Here is a 16980-nt window from a genome sequence, read left to right on the forward strand (position 1 = left end):
ATCACTACAGTTTCCAAGATAGTTTAATAACAAGGTAACATTTCATCTATCCCCTTGATCTGCTTTGCTTCTATCAAATATTTAGTAACATCACCACACACACACAGACACACACACACACAATGACAGGCTTTAGTTATAGATTAGTTTTGCTTGCTACACACACCCCTAGTCTCTTTCCCACTCAAGAATCAAGGAAGTGATTTTGAAAGAATAACTACAATTTTACTACAGGTTGATCATCCCTAAACTAAAAATCTGAAATTCAAAATTTTCTCCCCCCCCCTACTTTTTATTGATACTTTATGGATTTCACATCCTGCATCCTGATCCCATTCATCTCCCCATCCCTTGGTATTCACTACTCTATGTCCTTTGATCTCCACCCCCAAAATAAAACTTAAAAGACAGGAAAAAAGTACCATCATGGAAGCCACAGTGTGACCAGTGAGTCACACAGAGCCCTCTAGCCTACATATCTTTATTTGCAGGTGTCCATTGCAATGAGTCATTGGTCTGCCTTGAGGCCTCCGGCTTCTGCTACATCGTCGATATTGGGCCCTCTCCGGGACTCTTCTTGGATATCCTGTTATTGGGCCCTCTCCAGGACTCCTCTTGGATATCCTGTTGCCCTGCATCATGGAGATCTTGTAGCTCTGGATATGCAGAACTGGCCCTTTCATGTGCTCCAGCAGTTCACAGTTTGGGTGGATATGGGGTTCTGGGCCTGCGTGGTAGCTAGGTTGGTCAGTCGGGCAGCTCTCCTTATCCTCAACACCAGGATGAGCTCTCCAGCACTGCCCTGGCTTGCTCACCCAATGCAGTAGGCAGTAAGGGACAGGGACAGTTCTTGTGCTCTCACGCCCTTAGGCTGGCTCACCTGCACCCACACCAGGGCAGCTCTACTGTGCTGCATAGGTTTGGTGCATGGTCTGCTGTGTTGGGAATATTATTTTAAGGTGTGTTGCCTTTGTTTAATTCTGTGAAGCTGTGATACTTTGCCTGTCTAGAACGCCTGATGGAAAAAAGATAGGCAGGGCTGGTAGGCAGAGAGAATATCTAGAAGGACAGAACTGGGAGAAGGGGATTGGAGGAGAAACAGCCAGAGAGGAGAACATCAAGGGTCAGCCACCCAGCTACACAATCCACAGAGTAAGAGTTACAGAAGTAACAGAATGGGAAAAACCCAGAGACAAAAAGTAGACAGGATAATACAGGTTAAGGAAAGCAGGCAATAAACAAGCCGAGTTAAGGCTGAATGTTTATAACTAAGAATAAGACTTCTTGTGTGATTCATTTGGGAGCTGGGTGGCAAGCCCCCAAAACTAAACTGTTGCAGTCTGTGAGGGGCAGGACCAGCTCTCCCACCTGCCACAGTGTGTGTGTGTGTATAAGTGTAATTCTTTCCCTTGTCCAAGCACTGCACAGCAGATGAGTATCAGTGTCACTTTAAATGGAAAATCCTACACATGATCTCATATGAGTGTCTCAGCCAGATCATAGAGGGCTGGGGAGACGACCCACTCACCAATAAAGCAGTTGCTGTTCAAGTATGAGAACCTGAATCTGGATCCCCAACACTCATACAAAAGGTAGGGAGGGCATGGCAGTATGTAACAGCAAGTCCAGTGGTGGGAGAGGAAGTCTAATGGCCAGCCAATCAAGCCAAGATGGCTGGCTCTAGGTTCAGTGAGAGATCAAAAATGAGGTGGAGGAACTGGAGATATGGCTTAGAGGTTAAGAGAGCTTCCTGCCCTTCTAGAAACTCAGTTTGGTTATAGCAGCTCAAAACCACTTATAACTCCAGCAGCAGGGGAACAGACTTCCTTTTCTAGCCTTTACGAGCACCCACACACAGACACATAAATAAAAACAAATCTCCATATTAAGAAAAGATAGCCAGGCGGTGGTGGCACACGCCTAAATTTTATACCAGCACTTGGGAGGCAGAGGCAGGCGGATCTCTGTGAGTTCGAGGCCAGCCTGGTCTACAAGAGCTAGTTCCAGGACATCTAGGGCTGTTACACAGAGAAACCATGTCAAAAAAAAAAAAAAAAAAAAAACCCCACAAAACATAACAAAAACCAAAAAAACCCCACAAAACAAACAAACAAACAAAAAAAAAAAAACAAAAGAAAGAAAAAGGAAGAAGAGATGGAGAAGGGGAAACACCTCAGTGGCTGTGAGCATTTTGTTGCCGCTCCTGTAGACGGGAATTTCATTTTCAGCACTGACATGGTGGCTCACAACCAACCATAATGCCAGTTCCGGGGGATCTAATACCCTCTTCAGAGCTCTGCAGGCACTGGGCACTCAGCACAGGGTGCACCTAACATCCAGGCATAATTTAAAAGAAAATCTAAAATAAAATAAAGATGGAATGTGATACTGAAAAGATATATAAAGTTGACCTTTGTCCTTCAAGGGTGAGCACACCTATACATATACCACACCTATTACTTCTATGAGTATTAATGCTTAAAAAATAATTTTAAATCTTTCATTAAGTAAGTACATCTTTCAGTATATATTTATTATTGAAATGTCTATAGATAATAAATTTTCTAAAGTAGTTTTGACAAATCTACATTCCTCTGTGATTGTTTTGTACTATTTTGAAGTGGGACGGCATGGTTCCAGGGTTACTTGGCTTAAAATTAAGTCCCATTGTTTCTGGACGACGTAACAGACGTGGTTACAGACTGCTACTGTTGTGATGAAGCTGATGAAGGTCAAGGGTAGAAATGCTAGTTTTATCTTTCCCTCATGTTTGTACTTTCACAGTTAATATATTGTCTTTAACCTGGACCTTATGTGCTTCCATGGTATTTTTTCCCTCCTGGCATTCACACTTAGGACCTTACACACTAGACAAAGGATCTGCTACTAAGTTACATCCCCACCTTTTTTTTTTTTTTAACGAGATAGAATCTCATATTTTCCAAGCATGTGCTGAATGTTTATCCCCAAGTGACTCCCCTGTCTCAGATTCCCATGAACTTCAGGTGCATGCCGCCACATTTGAAGTAAATTTTTAAAAAACACATGTGAGCCAGGTGGTGATGCACGCCTTTAATCCCAGCACTCGGGAGGCAGAGGCAGGCGGATCTCTGTGAGTTCGAGGCCAGCCTGGTCTACAAGAGCTAGTTCCAGGACAGGCTCCAAAGCTACAGAGAAACCTTGTTTTAAAAACAAACAAAAAACAAAACAAAACAAAACAAACAAACAAACAAAAAACACACGTGAAGAACAGTTTTCTTCACATGAAGCAATAACATGGCTAAATCTATTTGGTCATGTAGACATAACCTACTAAACAATAACAGGTGAAGGTGCCACTACCTTACCCCACCCCTAGCTGGGATACTTGACTCTTCCAAGACGCCTACCCTCAGATTGAGTGACAAGCGGACCGACAGAGCACCAGTTAAAACCTGTGCTGCCAAACACAATGGTTCCTTCCAGGAGAGAAACCCACGGTTTCTCCACGAGTCTGCTTCTGTTTTCACTTGAACGTTCTAGGAACAACGGAATATCGAGACAACGTATTTCAGCTGCACTCTGTACAGAGCAATCTGGGAAGAACCAGACCATGACACCGTACCTTAGTATAATACTGAAGCTTGGGAGTTGACACAACCTCCCCATCCTCTGAGCTGACCAAGCGATCTAAGAATTCTTCTTTGCCTACTTCAGATGCTGCCTGACAGAAACATTCCAGAGCCTGAAGAGATAAAGGATAAAAAAAAATACAAAGTGGCTTACAAGAGATTGTTCAAAGGTTAGGCATAGTGGGACACATTTCTAACCTCAACAGTCTTGAGGCAGGGGCAGAAAGATCTTTTCAGGTGAAGTCAGCTTGGGGTACATAATGAGACCCTGTTTCAACAAACAAAAAGTTTATTACAATTCTAGTTGCTATAGATCAGGGCATATGTACTAGAAAAAGCTAAAACAGAAACAAAATTCCTTAAAAAAGCCTATAGTACATTCACATTTTCCGTCAAATCTAAATGTTCTTTGTCTATTTTTTTTTTTTTTCCTTGAGACAGGGTCTCTATCTGTAGCCCAAGCAGTATTGGAACTCATTATGTAAACCAGGCTGGTATCAAACTCAGAGATTTGCCTACTTGTGCCTTACAAATGCTGGGATTAAAGGTATGCATTACTATCCCTGGCTGCCAAACCTAAATTTTGAGAAATCATTTCATATATTTCTTAAAATTTTCCCATTTTTCCCATCTACTTTGTGTGCACATGTGCCACAGCACACACACAGAGGTCAGAGACAACTTTCAGGAAATGGTCTTTCCTTCCACTATGTGGGCTCCAGGGACTGAACTCAGGTTCAGGATTGGCAGCAAGTATTCTTACCACTAATAAGCCATCTTGCCTTTCCCTCTCTCACTTTTTAAAATGTCAATATTATATAAAGATTTATATTTTGCCAGCACGTATGTATATCACTTGTGTGCATTAGAAAGGGATGTCAGATGCCCTGGAACTGGAGTTACATTGATCATGAGTCACCGTGTATAGCCTGGGAATTTAACTTGGCTCCTTTACAATGGTAACAAGTATTCTTAACCATTGAGCCATCTCTCCAGCACCTTAAATTACAAAGCAAACATTTGTTGCCAGATGTGGTAACAAGTTTCAGCACTCAGGAGGTAGAGGTAGGTGGATTTTTGTGAGTTCATGGCTAGCCTGATCTATAATAGTGAGTTCAAGGTCGGCTGGGGTGAGATCCTGTCTCAAAAATCACAAACCAAACAAAAAAGCAAATAGGTGTCAGGCACGGTGGCTCATACTTCCAGCACTCAGGAAGCAGAGGCAGTGACGTGCTGTGAGTTTAAGGTCAGTCTGGTCTACACGGTGCATTCTAGGCTAGTCATAGCTACATAGAAAAATCCTGTCTTACAACAAAATGTAGACATGTGAGACATGTAATAGAGAAGATGCCTGCAATTCCAACACTGGGATGCTAAAGCACCAGGACAGCAGGTTCAAAGCCAACCTCAAACCCAAATGTGGTGGCACACACCTTTAATTCCAGCACTTGAGAGGCAGAGGCAGGTGGATCTCTGTGAGTTTGAGACCAACCTGGTCTACAGAGCAAGTTCTAGGACAGTCAGGGCTACACAGAGAAACCCTGTCTTGAAAAAACCAAATAAACACTGAAGACCCAGCAGTTAAGATTATTGTCTGCTCTTCCAGAGGCTCCAGGTTTAACTCCCAGCACCCACATGGCCACTCACAACTGTCTGTAACTCCAGTCACACACACATACATATAGGTAGAATACCAATGCACATAAAGTAAATATAAATAAATCATTAAAGAAAAAAAAGAAAAGAAAAAAAGGGGGGATATCATCAGAATTAAGCCAATTCTCTCGATACCTTTATCTTCTATTTTGAGAGAATAAATTCCTATTATTAACAAACAAAGGTGGAATTGGTCATAGCTCAGTGAAACTGGGCTAGCATGTCAGACTCTGAATTTGATTGCTAGTATCTCACACATACATGTAAACTTTAATTAGATTTCTATTTGGGTTTTTAAAAACTTTCAAAAAATATATCTTTATGTTTTTATCTGATAAATCAGTATAATAAAGCAACGACAGCAGCATGTTACCAACTACAGAATGTGACAGGCGCATGATTGTTCACTAGGTCAATCTTTCCTTAAACTTGATCATGTATGGACATTTCGCCTGCATGCACGTCTGTGCTGGAGTGGCATTCGGCTGTGGGCTGGGGCATGGACTGGGAATTAAACCTGGGTCCTGTGGAAGGACAGTGAGCTCTTTATTCCTGAAACATCTACTAGCTTCAACTATGTGAATCTTTAAGTAAATTCAGCTTTTAAAAAATGCATCACTAGTGCTGCTCTTGCAGAGGCCCGAAATTCAGTTCATACACCCACACCAGGCAACTCAGAACCACTGTAACTCCAGGTCCAGGGGGATCTGATACCTCAGACCTCTGTGTGCACCTCTGAGGCAGGGCAATACAAGCACAAGCCACAGCATGCACACTCCCAATGAATAAGCAAAATTGGCCAAAATAACCTGTCAGAGACTCAAAAGCACAGTAACTAATGACGTGCACTCCTAGTCAATCACAAAACGCCAGTTTCAAAAGAACCAGCCAAGAAATGTTCCTGCTTCCTATGGCAGCTTAATTTCCCTAACCCCATAAAAACTCCTGACCCTTCTACAATAAAGAACTTTTACGTTAGAAAAAAAATGCATCACTAATTCCTAAAGACATCTGCACTGGGGCAGACAAATTTTAATGCTTTCTTCTTACTTCCCTGCACTAATGAACAAAGTACAAATCCTGGCCAATCCTGACACACATCGTGTTCTTTAATATTCCTACAAGACTCTGTGCCTCCTGTACCACAGTCAGATGGAAGTCAGGTGTCTTCCTTGCACTAGTCTGTTCACCACTCCAATTTCGTTTACCTTCTGCACTTCTCCTGTAACCAGGTAACACCGTCCCAGCATAAATCGACAGGATCCAACATTGACTTGACACCAGGGATTCAACAGTTGAATATAATCCTAAAAGGTATAAAAGAACTTTCTGCTTAGAAAATAAGCAACACTTAAGAACTGTCAATTCTAACTTCTTCAGAGGAAAATGAGTGTTCAGTAGAAGGCTTTATTTCTGAAATACCCAGAGATTAAAAATGAATCCAATTATTACTTTTTATATAAAGCTAGACACCATGGGGTAGTGACACATGCCTATAATCACAACTAATCTAAGTCAGGGACAGGAAGATCACTTGCAGTCAAGAGTACGAGGCCAACCTGGGTGGTGGTGGTGTATGGCTTTAATCCTAGCACTTGGGAGGCCGAGGCAAATGGATCTCTGTGAGTTCAAGTCAGCCTGGTCTGCAAGAGCTAGTTCCAGGACAGCTAAGGCCATTACACAGAGAAACCCTGTCTTGAAAAAGCAAAAGAGTATGAGAGCAGCCTGGGCACCACAGTGGGGCTCCCCTCACTCCAACTTCTGGTGGCGTCCAGAAGCACAGTAGGGACTTCATACACTTCATGTCTAAGTAATCTCACAATTTTTGGTGCTCCCTTATTCCGTGAGTACAGTACAATAAAGGATTTATATGTAAATGGTTTGTTTCATTATAAAGAGAACCTAGTAAGAATTAAAAAGTTTTCTTTTTGGATTTGAAAATAATTTTGTTTTGGTTTAAATGAAAAATTCTGGGGCAGGCAGCTGCCTAGAGAAGGAAGATGGAAAGACAAAGAGAAAGCCATGTTGTCTGAGGTAAGCTGGCACAGAGGCCAACTATGGAAAGAGGAAAGCTTTGGAGAAAATGTGATGTCCAAATGTTAGGGAAACATGCTTTGAAGATTTAGGGGTAAAAGCATGTTTTTCTGAGTAGTTCAGAAAAGTAAGGAGACTTAGGCTACATGGCTATGGCTCTGTGAACTACTGTTTACAGAAAAGAATTAAAACCAAAATGACCAGAGACATGGCTCAGTGGTTAAGAACACTTGTTGCTCTTGTAGAGGACCTGTGTTCAGTTCCAACCACCCCCACGGTGGTTCAACAACCATCTGTTAACTCTAGTTTGAGGGGATTCAATGCCTTCTGATGTCCACGAGCACCAGACAAGCACATGCTATAGAGACGAGCAGGGATGTAGAGGGCCTTGTGCACAAAGATAAGCACTGGAGAAGCAAGAAAAGTTAAACGCAAAGCTCATCTCTTCAGTGGACTAGATGTTTATCTGTTCTTCCTGGAATGTTGGGAATGGATGTAGTTTAATAACCTCGTGATCTTATTCTGTCTGATGAGCTACCCTGTATCTTCCAGAATTTATGTTTTATTATCCCAGACCCTTTCCCCTTAAAACCTTATTCATTACTTCTAGGTCATAAAACTCATCCTTGTGAGAGATGTCATTTGTACTTTATAACAGCCTAAGTGACTTCTATGTTATCTTCGGGCCAGGTTAAATCCTGACTCCCATGGGGATTCTGTTTGCTTTAGTCATTCTCCTAGAGTCCAGGGATATAGCTCAGTGGCAGAGGTTTTCTTTTTCTTCGTTTGCTTTTGAGATAAGGTCTCACTTTGTAGCTCTGGGTGGTCTGCAAGTCACTATGTAGTTCAGGCTGGCTTCAAACTCAGAGATTCACCTGCCTCTGCCTCCTAGTGCTGGGATTAAAGTGATGTGCCCCTAGGCTCTGCAGTAGAGCGCTTTTTTAACATATCCAAAGTAGTGGGTGAGAGAGAGAATATGAATTCATGCCCACTGGAACATGTCTTGGCATAATCAAATTAATTTTTGTAGCTCTTGCTATCAGTATAATTAAAATGCAGTTAACATTCACAGATAAATAATCTATAATCTATCAATGACCTACTTTTTAAGAATGGTAAGACATCTTCAACAACACTCACCTGCAACTGTACATACTGGCAATTTCCCATCAAACATTCTAGAAAGAGACAGCCAGGATTGCTAGGCCACCTAATCACTGTATTAAGGAATTCCCCCTGTTTGAGTGAAACTCAAAATATACATATTAATGGGCATCAAACTCAGAAGAGTCAATGAAATAGTTTAAAAAGAAAAACTAGAAAAGCCCTAGGGCTTGAGGTATAGCTATGTCTTAGAACACTTGTCTAGGGTGTGCTGCCCTGGATTTGATCCCCAGCACTGAGAAAGAAAAGAAAATGTTATTATGTGGGCAGAATAAATGCTGTAGGGACAATTTAGATTTGTCACCTGGCTTTCAAGCAAAGGATACAAAAGCTGCAACAAATAACTGGTAATTGCAGTAATCATTTCAGGCCAGTTCAATCCAGTTTGACTCAAAGGGGCTTTTGGTTGAGAGAAGAGATGAGATATAATATGTTTTCTTGCAACTTCTTGGAAGAATAACTCCATAATTGTCTGAGGACTAGACACTTAAAAAAAAAAAGACTTGTAATTATAATATCAACTTTTAATCAAGATCATATTAATTCATTTTATGCCAGAAACAAAGGGCAATGATCATTTTAAAACAGACAATGCAATTTCAGTAGCAGCAGCTTACAAACTGTGTCACGCTGCACAAATGCAATGGAAAAGCCATGTAAGGAATTTCATGATCTCACTATAGTTAAGCAATTTGTCCAGAAACCTTTTAAAATATAGTCCCAAATAGTCCATATTTTAGCTCAAACAAATCCTCTACAACAGTACTGAAGTATGAGTGAGAGCCCTTTAAATATTGATTAAGATTACAAAAGCCACTTAGTAAATTTAGAACTCACTAAAATTTTAAAATGATTTTGTTGAATTAATCATTGGAGTATCAAAACACAATGGACAAAACAGCAATATAAGAAATACTAAAGGCGCCAGTGGTGGTAGTGCACATCTATAATCCAAGCACTAGGGAGGCAGAGGAAGGTGGATCTCTGCGTTCAGGCTAGAGTGAGTTCCAGGGCAGCCGGGCTATATAGAGAAACCCTGTCCTGAAAAACCAAAAACCATAAAAAACAAAACAAAACAAAAGAAAAAAAAAAACCACTAAAGGCAAGAGCATGATTCTCAGCAAGGTTTCTCTTGCTATCTCCCTAATAGTGTTTGTGCCACACACACACCTACAACAGCCCTCATTTACATCTGGTCTGAGACCACTAGATGCCTTGCCATAACCACAGGTCTCAGGCCACAAGTTGCTCATGCATGAAAGCAAAGAACAGCCCATCAAATTCCTAGCAAAATTCTTCAAAGACCTCGAAAGAACAGTAATCAACTACATTTAGAAAAGCAAAAAACCAAGGATAAGCCCAAACAATCCTATACAATAAAAGAACTTCTGGAGGCATCACAATTCCTAACTTCAAACTCTACTACAGAGCTACAGTACTGAAAACAGCCTGGATTTGGCATAGGAACAGACAGAAGGACCAATGGAACCGAATAGAAGACCCGGATATCAACCCACACACCTTTGAACACCTGATATTTGATGAAGAAGCAAACAATATCAAATGGAAAGCATATTTAACAAGTGGTGCTGGCATAACTGGATATCAACATGTAGAAGAATGAAAGCAGACCCATATCTATCACCATACACAAAACTCAGGTCCAAATGGATCAAAGACCTCAACATAAAGCCAGCCACACTGAACCTTATAGAAGAGAAAGAGTGGGAAGTACACTTGAACGCATTGACAGAGAGAACCATCCCTAAATATAACCCCAGGAGCACAGACACTGAGAGAAACAATTAATAAATGGATCTCCTGAAACTGAAAAGCTTCTGTAAAGCAAAGGACACAGTAAACAAGACAAAACGACAGCCTACAGAATGGGAAAAGATCTTCACTGACCCCACATCAGACAGAGGTCTGATCTCCAAAATATACAAAGAACTCAAGAAACTGGATACCAAAAGATCACGTAATCCAATAAAAAAATGGAGTACAGACCTAAACAGAGAACTCTCAACAGAGGAATCTAAAATGGCTGAAAGACACTTAAGGAAATGTTCAACATCCTTAGTCATCATAGAAATGTAAATCAAAACAACTCTGAGATTCCATCTTACACCTGTAAGAATGGCCAAAATGAAAAACACTGATGACAACTTATGCTGGAGAGGTTGTGGGGAAAAGGGAACACTTCTGCATTGCTGGTGGAAGTGCAAACTGGTACAGCCCCTTTGGATGTCAGTGTGGTGATTTCTCAGAAAATTAGGAAACAGCCTTCCTCAAGACTCAGTAATACCACTTTTGGGTATATATCCAAAGGATGCTCAATCGAGCCACAAGGACATGTGCTCAACTATGTTCCTAGCAGCTTTGTTTGTCACAGCCAGAACCTGGAAACAACCTAAATGCCCCTTGATCAAAGAATGAATAAGAGAAATGTGGCGCATTTACACAATGGAGTACTATACAGCAGAAAAAACAATGACATCGTGAATTTTGCAGGAAAATGGATGGAGCTAGAAAACATTATTGAGTGAGGTAACCCAGACACAGAGAGACAACTATCACATGTACTCACTCATAGGTGGTTTTTAAACATAAAGCAAAGAAAGCCAGCCTACAAAACACAATCCCAGAGAACTTAGACAACAATGAGGACACTAAGAGAGACTTAGATAGATCTAATCTACATGGGAAGTAGTAAATATAAAAAGACAAGCTCTCCTGAGTAAATTGGGAGCATGGGGACTTTGCGGGGAGGACTGAAGGAGGAAGAGAGAGGTAGGGAGGGAAGCAGAAAAAAAATGTAGAGCTCAATAAATATCAATAAATAGAGAGAAAAAATTAGAAAAAAGGAGAAAAAAAAGCAAAGAACAAGTCCATTTCTACAACAAAAGAACATTTTTAAAAATGTACAATAAACACCCAAAATAAAAGTAAATATATAGTCTACTCCTTACCTAATTTATTTGCCATTAAGGCACCAGAATCAGTTAATTTCAGTACTGACAAATGTTGCAGATTAGATTCCCTATGAGAAAAGAGAAAACAAACTAATAAATACTGTTAAACATTGTATCTCTACGTTTATTTTACATTGCTGTTTAAATTAATAGTCAAGTGGTAGTGGTACACACCTTAAATCCCCATACTCAGGAGGCAGAGGCAGAGGCAGGCAGATCTCTGTGAGTTTGAGGCCAGCCTGGTCTACAAGAGCTAGTTCCAGGACAGGTAGGACACAGAGAAACCCTGTCTCCAAAAACCAAACCAAAAAAACAAAAACAAAAAACCCACCAAGACCCAAAAAAAATCCACTAAAAGCTTAAAAATATATATATTATTTAAGGACTGTTCAAAGAGTCATTTGTGAGACAAAGCTCATAGACTAACGGCAGTATTAACTGTCAACTTGGCAGAATCTAGTCATCTGGGAGGCAAGCACTCAAGCATACCTGTGAAGGATCATCTATGCAATCCCCAGAGAATGTCTGAGGGATTTTCTGGAGTGTGCATGTCGTGGAGAAAGGGCACTAATGTGTGTTCACTGAGCTCTGCTCTGCTTCCTAAATGCATGCGACCAGTTGCTACCGCACCTGCAGCCATAGAGGCCTTCACCCTTCAACTGTGAGCTGAGACATGTTTGTCAGCTGTTTTATCAGAGCAACAGGGAAAGGAACAGGAAAACACTGTAACCACTGGATTTTCTTTCTTTACATATAAAGTTCAGTCCAATTCCAATAACCACTTTGTGTATGGTTTAACTCCTCCTGTTTCACCTTATTTTGCCATCAATAAAACTTTTCTCCATATTATACACAGTGTATGTATGCATAAGTACTAAAGTTAGTGAGTGTATGTATGCATAAGTATATGCATACACACACACACACACATACACACATATAAAATAACATTACTTTCTGAAAAATTACCCTTAACCATTAAAAAATGGAGTATATAAAAATGTTAATTATAGACAGTAGTGATCCGCCATGTGGGTGCTGGGCATTGAACCCCTGTCCTCTGAAGAGCAGCTGATGTTCTTAACCACTCAGCCATCTCTCCAGCCTCAGCTTCTGATTATTTTTTTTTTTCTTTTTTTTTTTGATTTTCGAGACAGGGTTTCTCCGTAGCTTTTGGTTCCTGTCCTAGAACTAGCTCTTCTAGACCAGGCTGGCCTCGAACTCACAGAGATCCACCTGCCTCTCTGCCTCCTAAGTGCTGGGATTAAAGGTGTGCGCCACCACCGCCTGGCCAGCTTCTGATTCTTAAAGACAAATTGTTTCTGCAATAAATGCTTTAAAAAGTCCCGTAGTTCAATTCCCAGCACCACAGCAAACAAACAAGCCCCACAACCTATTTTAAACATGTCTTTATTCTAAAATACAATGAAATAAAAGATAACGCCACTCACAGTGTGTCAACTGGAACATCAGTTGCCAAGCACTGACTTGCCCACTTAATGAGGTAGTAGGACAAGAGCAGGGGAGCTGTGCGATGCAGCAAGTCTTGCTGAGCCTGAAAAAGCTGACCAGCTCCCAAGATCACCTAGAACAGAAAAGCTGTTAGGAGGGTAGGTCCTGAGCTCAGGAAAGGTGAATAGAGCGCAGTTACAAGAGCAGCGCTGTGAAGGGAGTCACACGCTGCACTGTTGGGCAGCAGCTGGCAAAGCACTGCGCTGACCAGAAATAGTCAAAACAGACAGATATACTGAACAGTAATAGTCAAAACAGACAGATATACTGAACAGTAATGGTCAAAACGGACGGATATACTGAACAGCAAGAGTCAAAACAGACAAATATACTGAACAGCAAGCCAGTTTCATTCTTTTCCTTTAGGCTTTTTTTTTTTTTTTTTTTGGCGACAGGCTTCTCTTCACAGCCTTGTCACCTGGTGTCTGCACCCAGAGTAGAAAGCACTGAATATAGACAAGTCTCCAGCTCTCCTAGGTTTTACAGTTCACAAGTCTCTCCACAAGTAGTACTTACTGCATCTCCTAGTCTTGTTAAAAGCTGCTGTAAGATCAATAGGTCTCGGCAGATCAGGAAACGAGTGCTGGCAATTTTATACACACCTCTGCACACAATAGAGCCTGCTGCGCTACTACCACAGAGCTGGTAGAGATTCATTCGAACATTCAAAGGCTGAGCTGAAACATAAAAAGTGGAGTTAAAGGGTGGTAAGATAGCTCAACAGGTAGAGGAATCTGCTGAGTTCATTCCCAGGGACCCACGTAGCAGGAAAAAGCTGACTGCCCACAAGTTCTGTCTTATGACCTCTGCATGTAGACCAGGGCATATGTTTGCATGCACATACACAAAATAAATGTAAAATACAATTAAAAAAGAAAAATGAAATTAATACATCATTTAAAGTTTTATTATTACTATTTTTAAAACTATGCATATGTGTGTCTATCTCTATGTGGGTATGTGCACATGAGTACAGGTGTCCACAGACCAGAGACTCAGATCCCCTAAAACTGGCTTCAAGTTACCTGATGTGGGTGTTGGGAGGTGAACTCAGTTCTTCTAGAATGGTACATGCTCTTAACCACTAAGCCATCCCTCCAGCCCCATATCACTGTTTTCTGTAAAGCACACTTGTTGTTTTGCTGTTTACCTGGATCAAATCCCTTTTCCATCTCTACTTCTGTCTCATAATCCATTTCCCGTATAAGAAGTCCAATGGCATGGACAGGGTTTCTGATCTCTTGCAGCTTACTACAAATGTCTTCCATCACATTTTCTCTACACAACAATTAGAAAATTCCTATTATTATTGATAACATTTAGACAGGTTATATGTGTGCTGCCCACAGTAAAGTAGTGGAGACAGTCATTCTGGCACAAGATAATCAAGAGCCTACATAAAACTACCTTTAATTGGGGAATGAACACAAGGGAAAAATGTGTATTTTTAGAATATCCAGTTCAACCAAAAAAAAAAAAAAAAAAAAGAGAGAGAGAGAGAGAGAGAAACTGGGCGGTGGTGGCGCACACCTTTAATCCTAGCACTCGGGAGGCAGAGACAAGCAGATCTCTGTGAGTTCGGGGCCAGCCTGGTCTACAGAGCGAGTTTCAGGACAGGCTCCAAAATTACACAGGGAAAGCCTGTCTTAAAAAACAAAAACAAAAACAAAAAAAACAAAATAAAACAAACAAAAAAGCCCCAAAAGAGAATATCCAGTTCAATTGAGGGGTAACAGAAGTATATTTTGAGTTTGTTTGCCCCCTATAACATATAAAACGGGTGCTGTAGATGTAATTTAGTGGTAGAGCACTTGCCTAGAATGCACAAGGCAGGTTCCTCCCCAGCACCACACACACAAAAAGAAAGACCTATGTAGACTCAAGAACAATCACTTTAACATTAAACTAAGATTTTTCATATACTTAACTACCTATTAAAAAATCTGTGATAATAAATACTGCTAAATTCCATTAGGAAATGCACTTTACCCTAAATTCTCCTTACACATCAATAGTGATCAAATCTTCCAAAATGTGCTCTGCAGCCTTTTCTGGAGACTGTAAGTTATAACAACTGGTTTCCATCAAAACTGCCATATCCATGGTAACTGACTCTCCAATCATCCGGAGGCATTTTATAAGACATATGACATCCCGAGCCACATCTGCATCTAGGAGTAAGAGAATGTTAACACTGATGTCTGAAGCCATGACAGTCTATATATATAATATAGTATAGTATATTTTATAATATATTATAACATATTAAAAGAAGCATCACTAATTCTATAACATAGGTGTTTAAGCCTCTCGAGCTTAAAGTATCTTCAGTGAGGTAAATTCATCAAAACAGATCACAGTGGTAATTAATGTTTTTTGTGGCCATTTGACATAAAACGTAAGGTTCATACAGGAAGGGGATCAACTATAGGCAGAACAATTATTATTACCATCCGATATGGTTGTCTCATCCTCTGTCAAAAGGTGCTCATCAGGCAGGAGATATAAATGATCTACTAAGGAAGATGGCGCAAGGAAAGACAGGTATCCCTGAAAGTAGAAAGCCTTCAATTATTATTGTTTTAATAATTCAAAAAGAAGCCCATGTAAAATAACTCATAATCTATAATATATCATATTAACAACAAATCATATTGTACATAATATTTATAAATAATTCCATGTCATTTTTTAAAAGTTGGAAGTGGCTAGGGGATGTAACTTAGTGGTAGATGGCTTACCTAATTCATGCAGGCCTCACGTCTGAGTCTCAGCAAAGTCAGAATGATAGAGCAAGCTAAGTTTCCATCTTTACATGTGTGTCTGTGCATTTGTATGTATGTGTTTGGTTGACTGGGGTGCATGTGTGTGTCTACAGGATAACCTTGGCTCTCGTTCTCAGGAATGCAGTCCATCTCCTTTGAGATAGGCTTCTCACTGGCCTGAAAATCATAAATTAGGCAAGAATGACTGACCAGCAAGCCCCCTGTGAGAGGGGATATATGCTGAAATATTTACAGATATCAAGGCATCAGTGTTTCAGGAGGAAAAAAAGGGGGAGAAGATAAAGAGGAAGAAGAAGGAAGAGGAGGAGAAAAAAGAAAGAGAGAAGGTAGGCAGGCTAAGCAAGCAAGCAGAAGCAAAGAGGTTGGGATATAGTTCAGTGGCATTATGTATGCTTGTTAGCATGAATGGGCTTGGATTCAATCCCTAGCAATAAAATCAACCCATCTACCAACAAACCAACCAATCCACCCACCAAAATGGAAGCTAATAAGTGATGAGTATGGGTAAGGGAAATACAGAAATTGTTGTGTTGTCACTATTTGTTGTCATTGTGTTATCATTATCATCTTGTTTGGTTGTTGAAGCAGGGTCTCACTCCAGCTTCTTCAGCTGGAGCTTATGGTGTGTTCCCATTTACTCTTCTAGATGGTAGGATTTACAAGCACGAGCCATCACATTATTTTCATAACTGTTATTTTAAATTTGTAAGACCATCAGTATAAAAGTAAACAAGTAAGATAAAAATTTAAAAGTACCAATAATGATGCAGAAGATTAAGTTCAAATGAATTATAGATTTAGGTAAGTGATTAAAAAACATAAAGTCCTAAAAATGGCACCATGTACCACAGTAACATTTAGAAGACTCATTGCACTACACAGAGGCGCTCTGAGTGCTCCAGCTGGCTTACTTTCTTCAGAAGGCACACCATGTTTGTGAGAGGGTTCAAATGTAGAGCAAGAGGGTGAGAGAGGGCTTCCTGATACTGGAGACAGCAGGCATAGAACTTGCACCAGAATTCCTGTTGCAAAGTACGAAATTCATCCTGGGAGAATTCATATTCTGTTACACTTCCTTGGAGCTGACAAAGAAAGAGAAATTAACTTTCTGGGGTTTTCTCTACAAAATATTTTTTATGCATTAAATCCCACGAGATATGTAAATACTTATCAAATTCTCTAATGATAAGGATTGAGCCTTATCTTTCTACTATTATGATAAAAATGATCAAGTCTGACAGTTCT

At 40.4% G+C, this 16980-nt stretch overlaps 1 protein-coding gene across 3 annotated transcripts in view; it reads right to left on the bottom strand.

Moving 5' to 3' along the window:
• The window catches only part of Nup160 (nucleoporin 160), a 61102-nt gene that overhangs the window by 23032 nt on the left and 21090 nt on the right, over positions 1–16980 (bottom strand). The window contains exons 13-23 of one of the 3 annotated variants that reach the window (XM_057781347.1): positions 16647–16817; positions 15400–15499; positions 14955–15120; positions 14100–14227; positions 13466–13626; positions 12889–13022; positions 11435–11505; positions 8792–8951; positions 8442–8511; positions 6476–6574; positions 3605–3724 (exon numbers count right to left, since the gene is read on the bottom strand). In XM_057781347.1, the coding sequence (XP_057637330.1) occupies positions 3605–3724; positions 6476–6574; positions 8442–8511; positions 8792–8951; positions 11435–11505; positions 12889–13022; positions 13466–13626; positions 14100–14227; positions 14955–15120; positions 15400–15499; positions 16647–16817 (1380 nt within the window). Of the gene's footprint in view, positions 1–3604; positions 3725–6475; positions 6575–8441; positions 8512–8791; positions 8952–11434; positions 11506–12888; positions 13023–13465; positions 13627–14099; positions 14228–14938; positions 15121–15399; positions 15500–16646; positions 16818–16980 lie in introns of those variants that run through there. The other 2 variants (XM_057781348.1, XM_057781349.1) reach the window with 2 other exon arrangements.

The sequence above is a fragment of the Chionomys nivalis genome, chromosome 9, assembly GCF_950005125.1.
Source record: "Chionomys nivalis chromosome 9, mChiNiv1.1, whole genome shotgun sequence".
NCBI lineage: Eukaryota > Metazoa > Chordata > Mammalia > Rodentia > Cricetidae > Chionomys > Chionomys nivalis.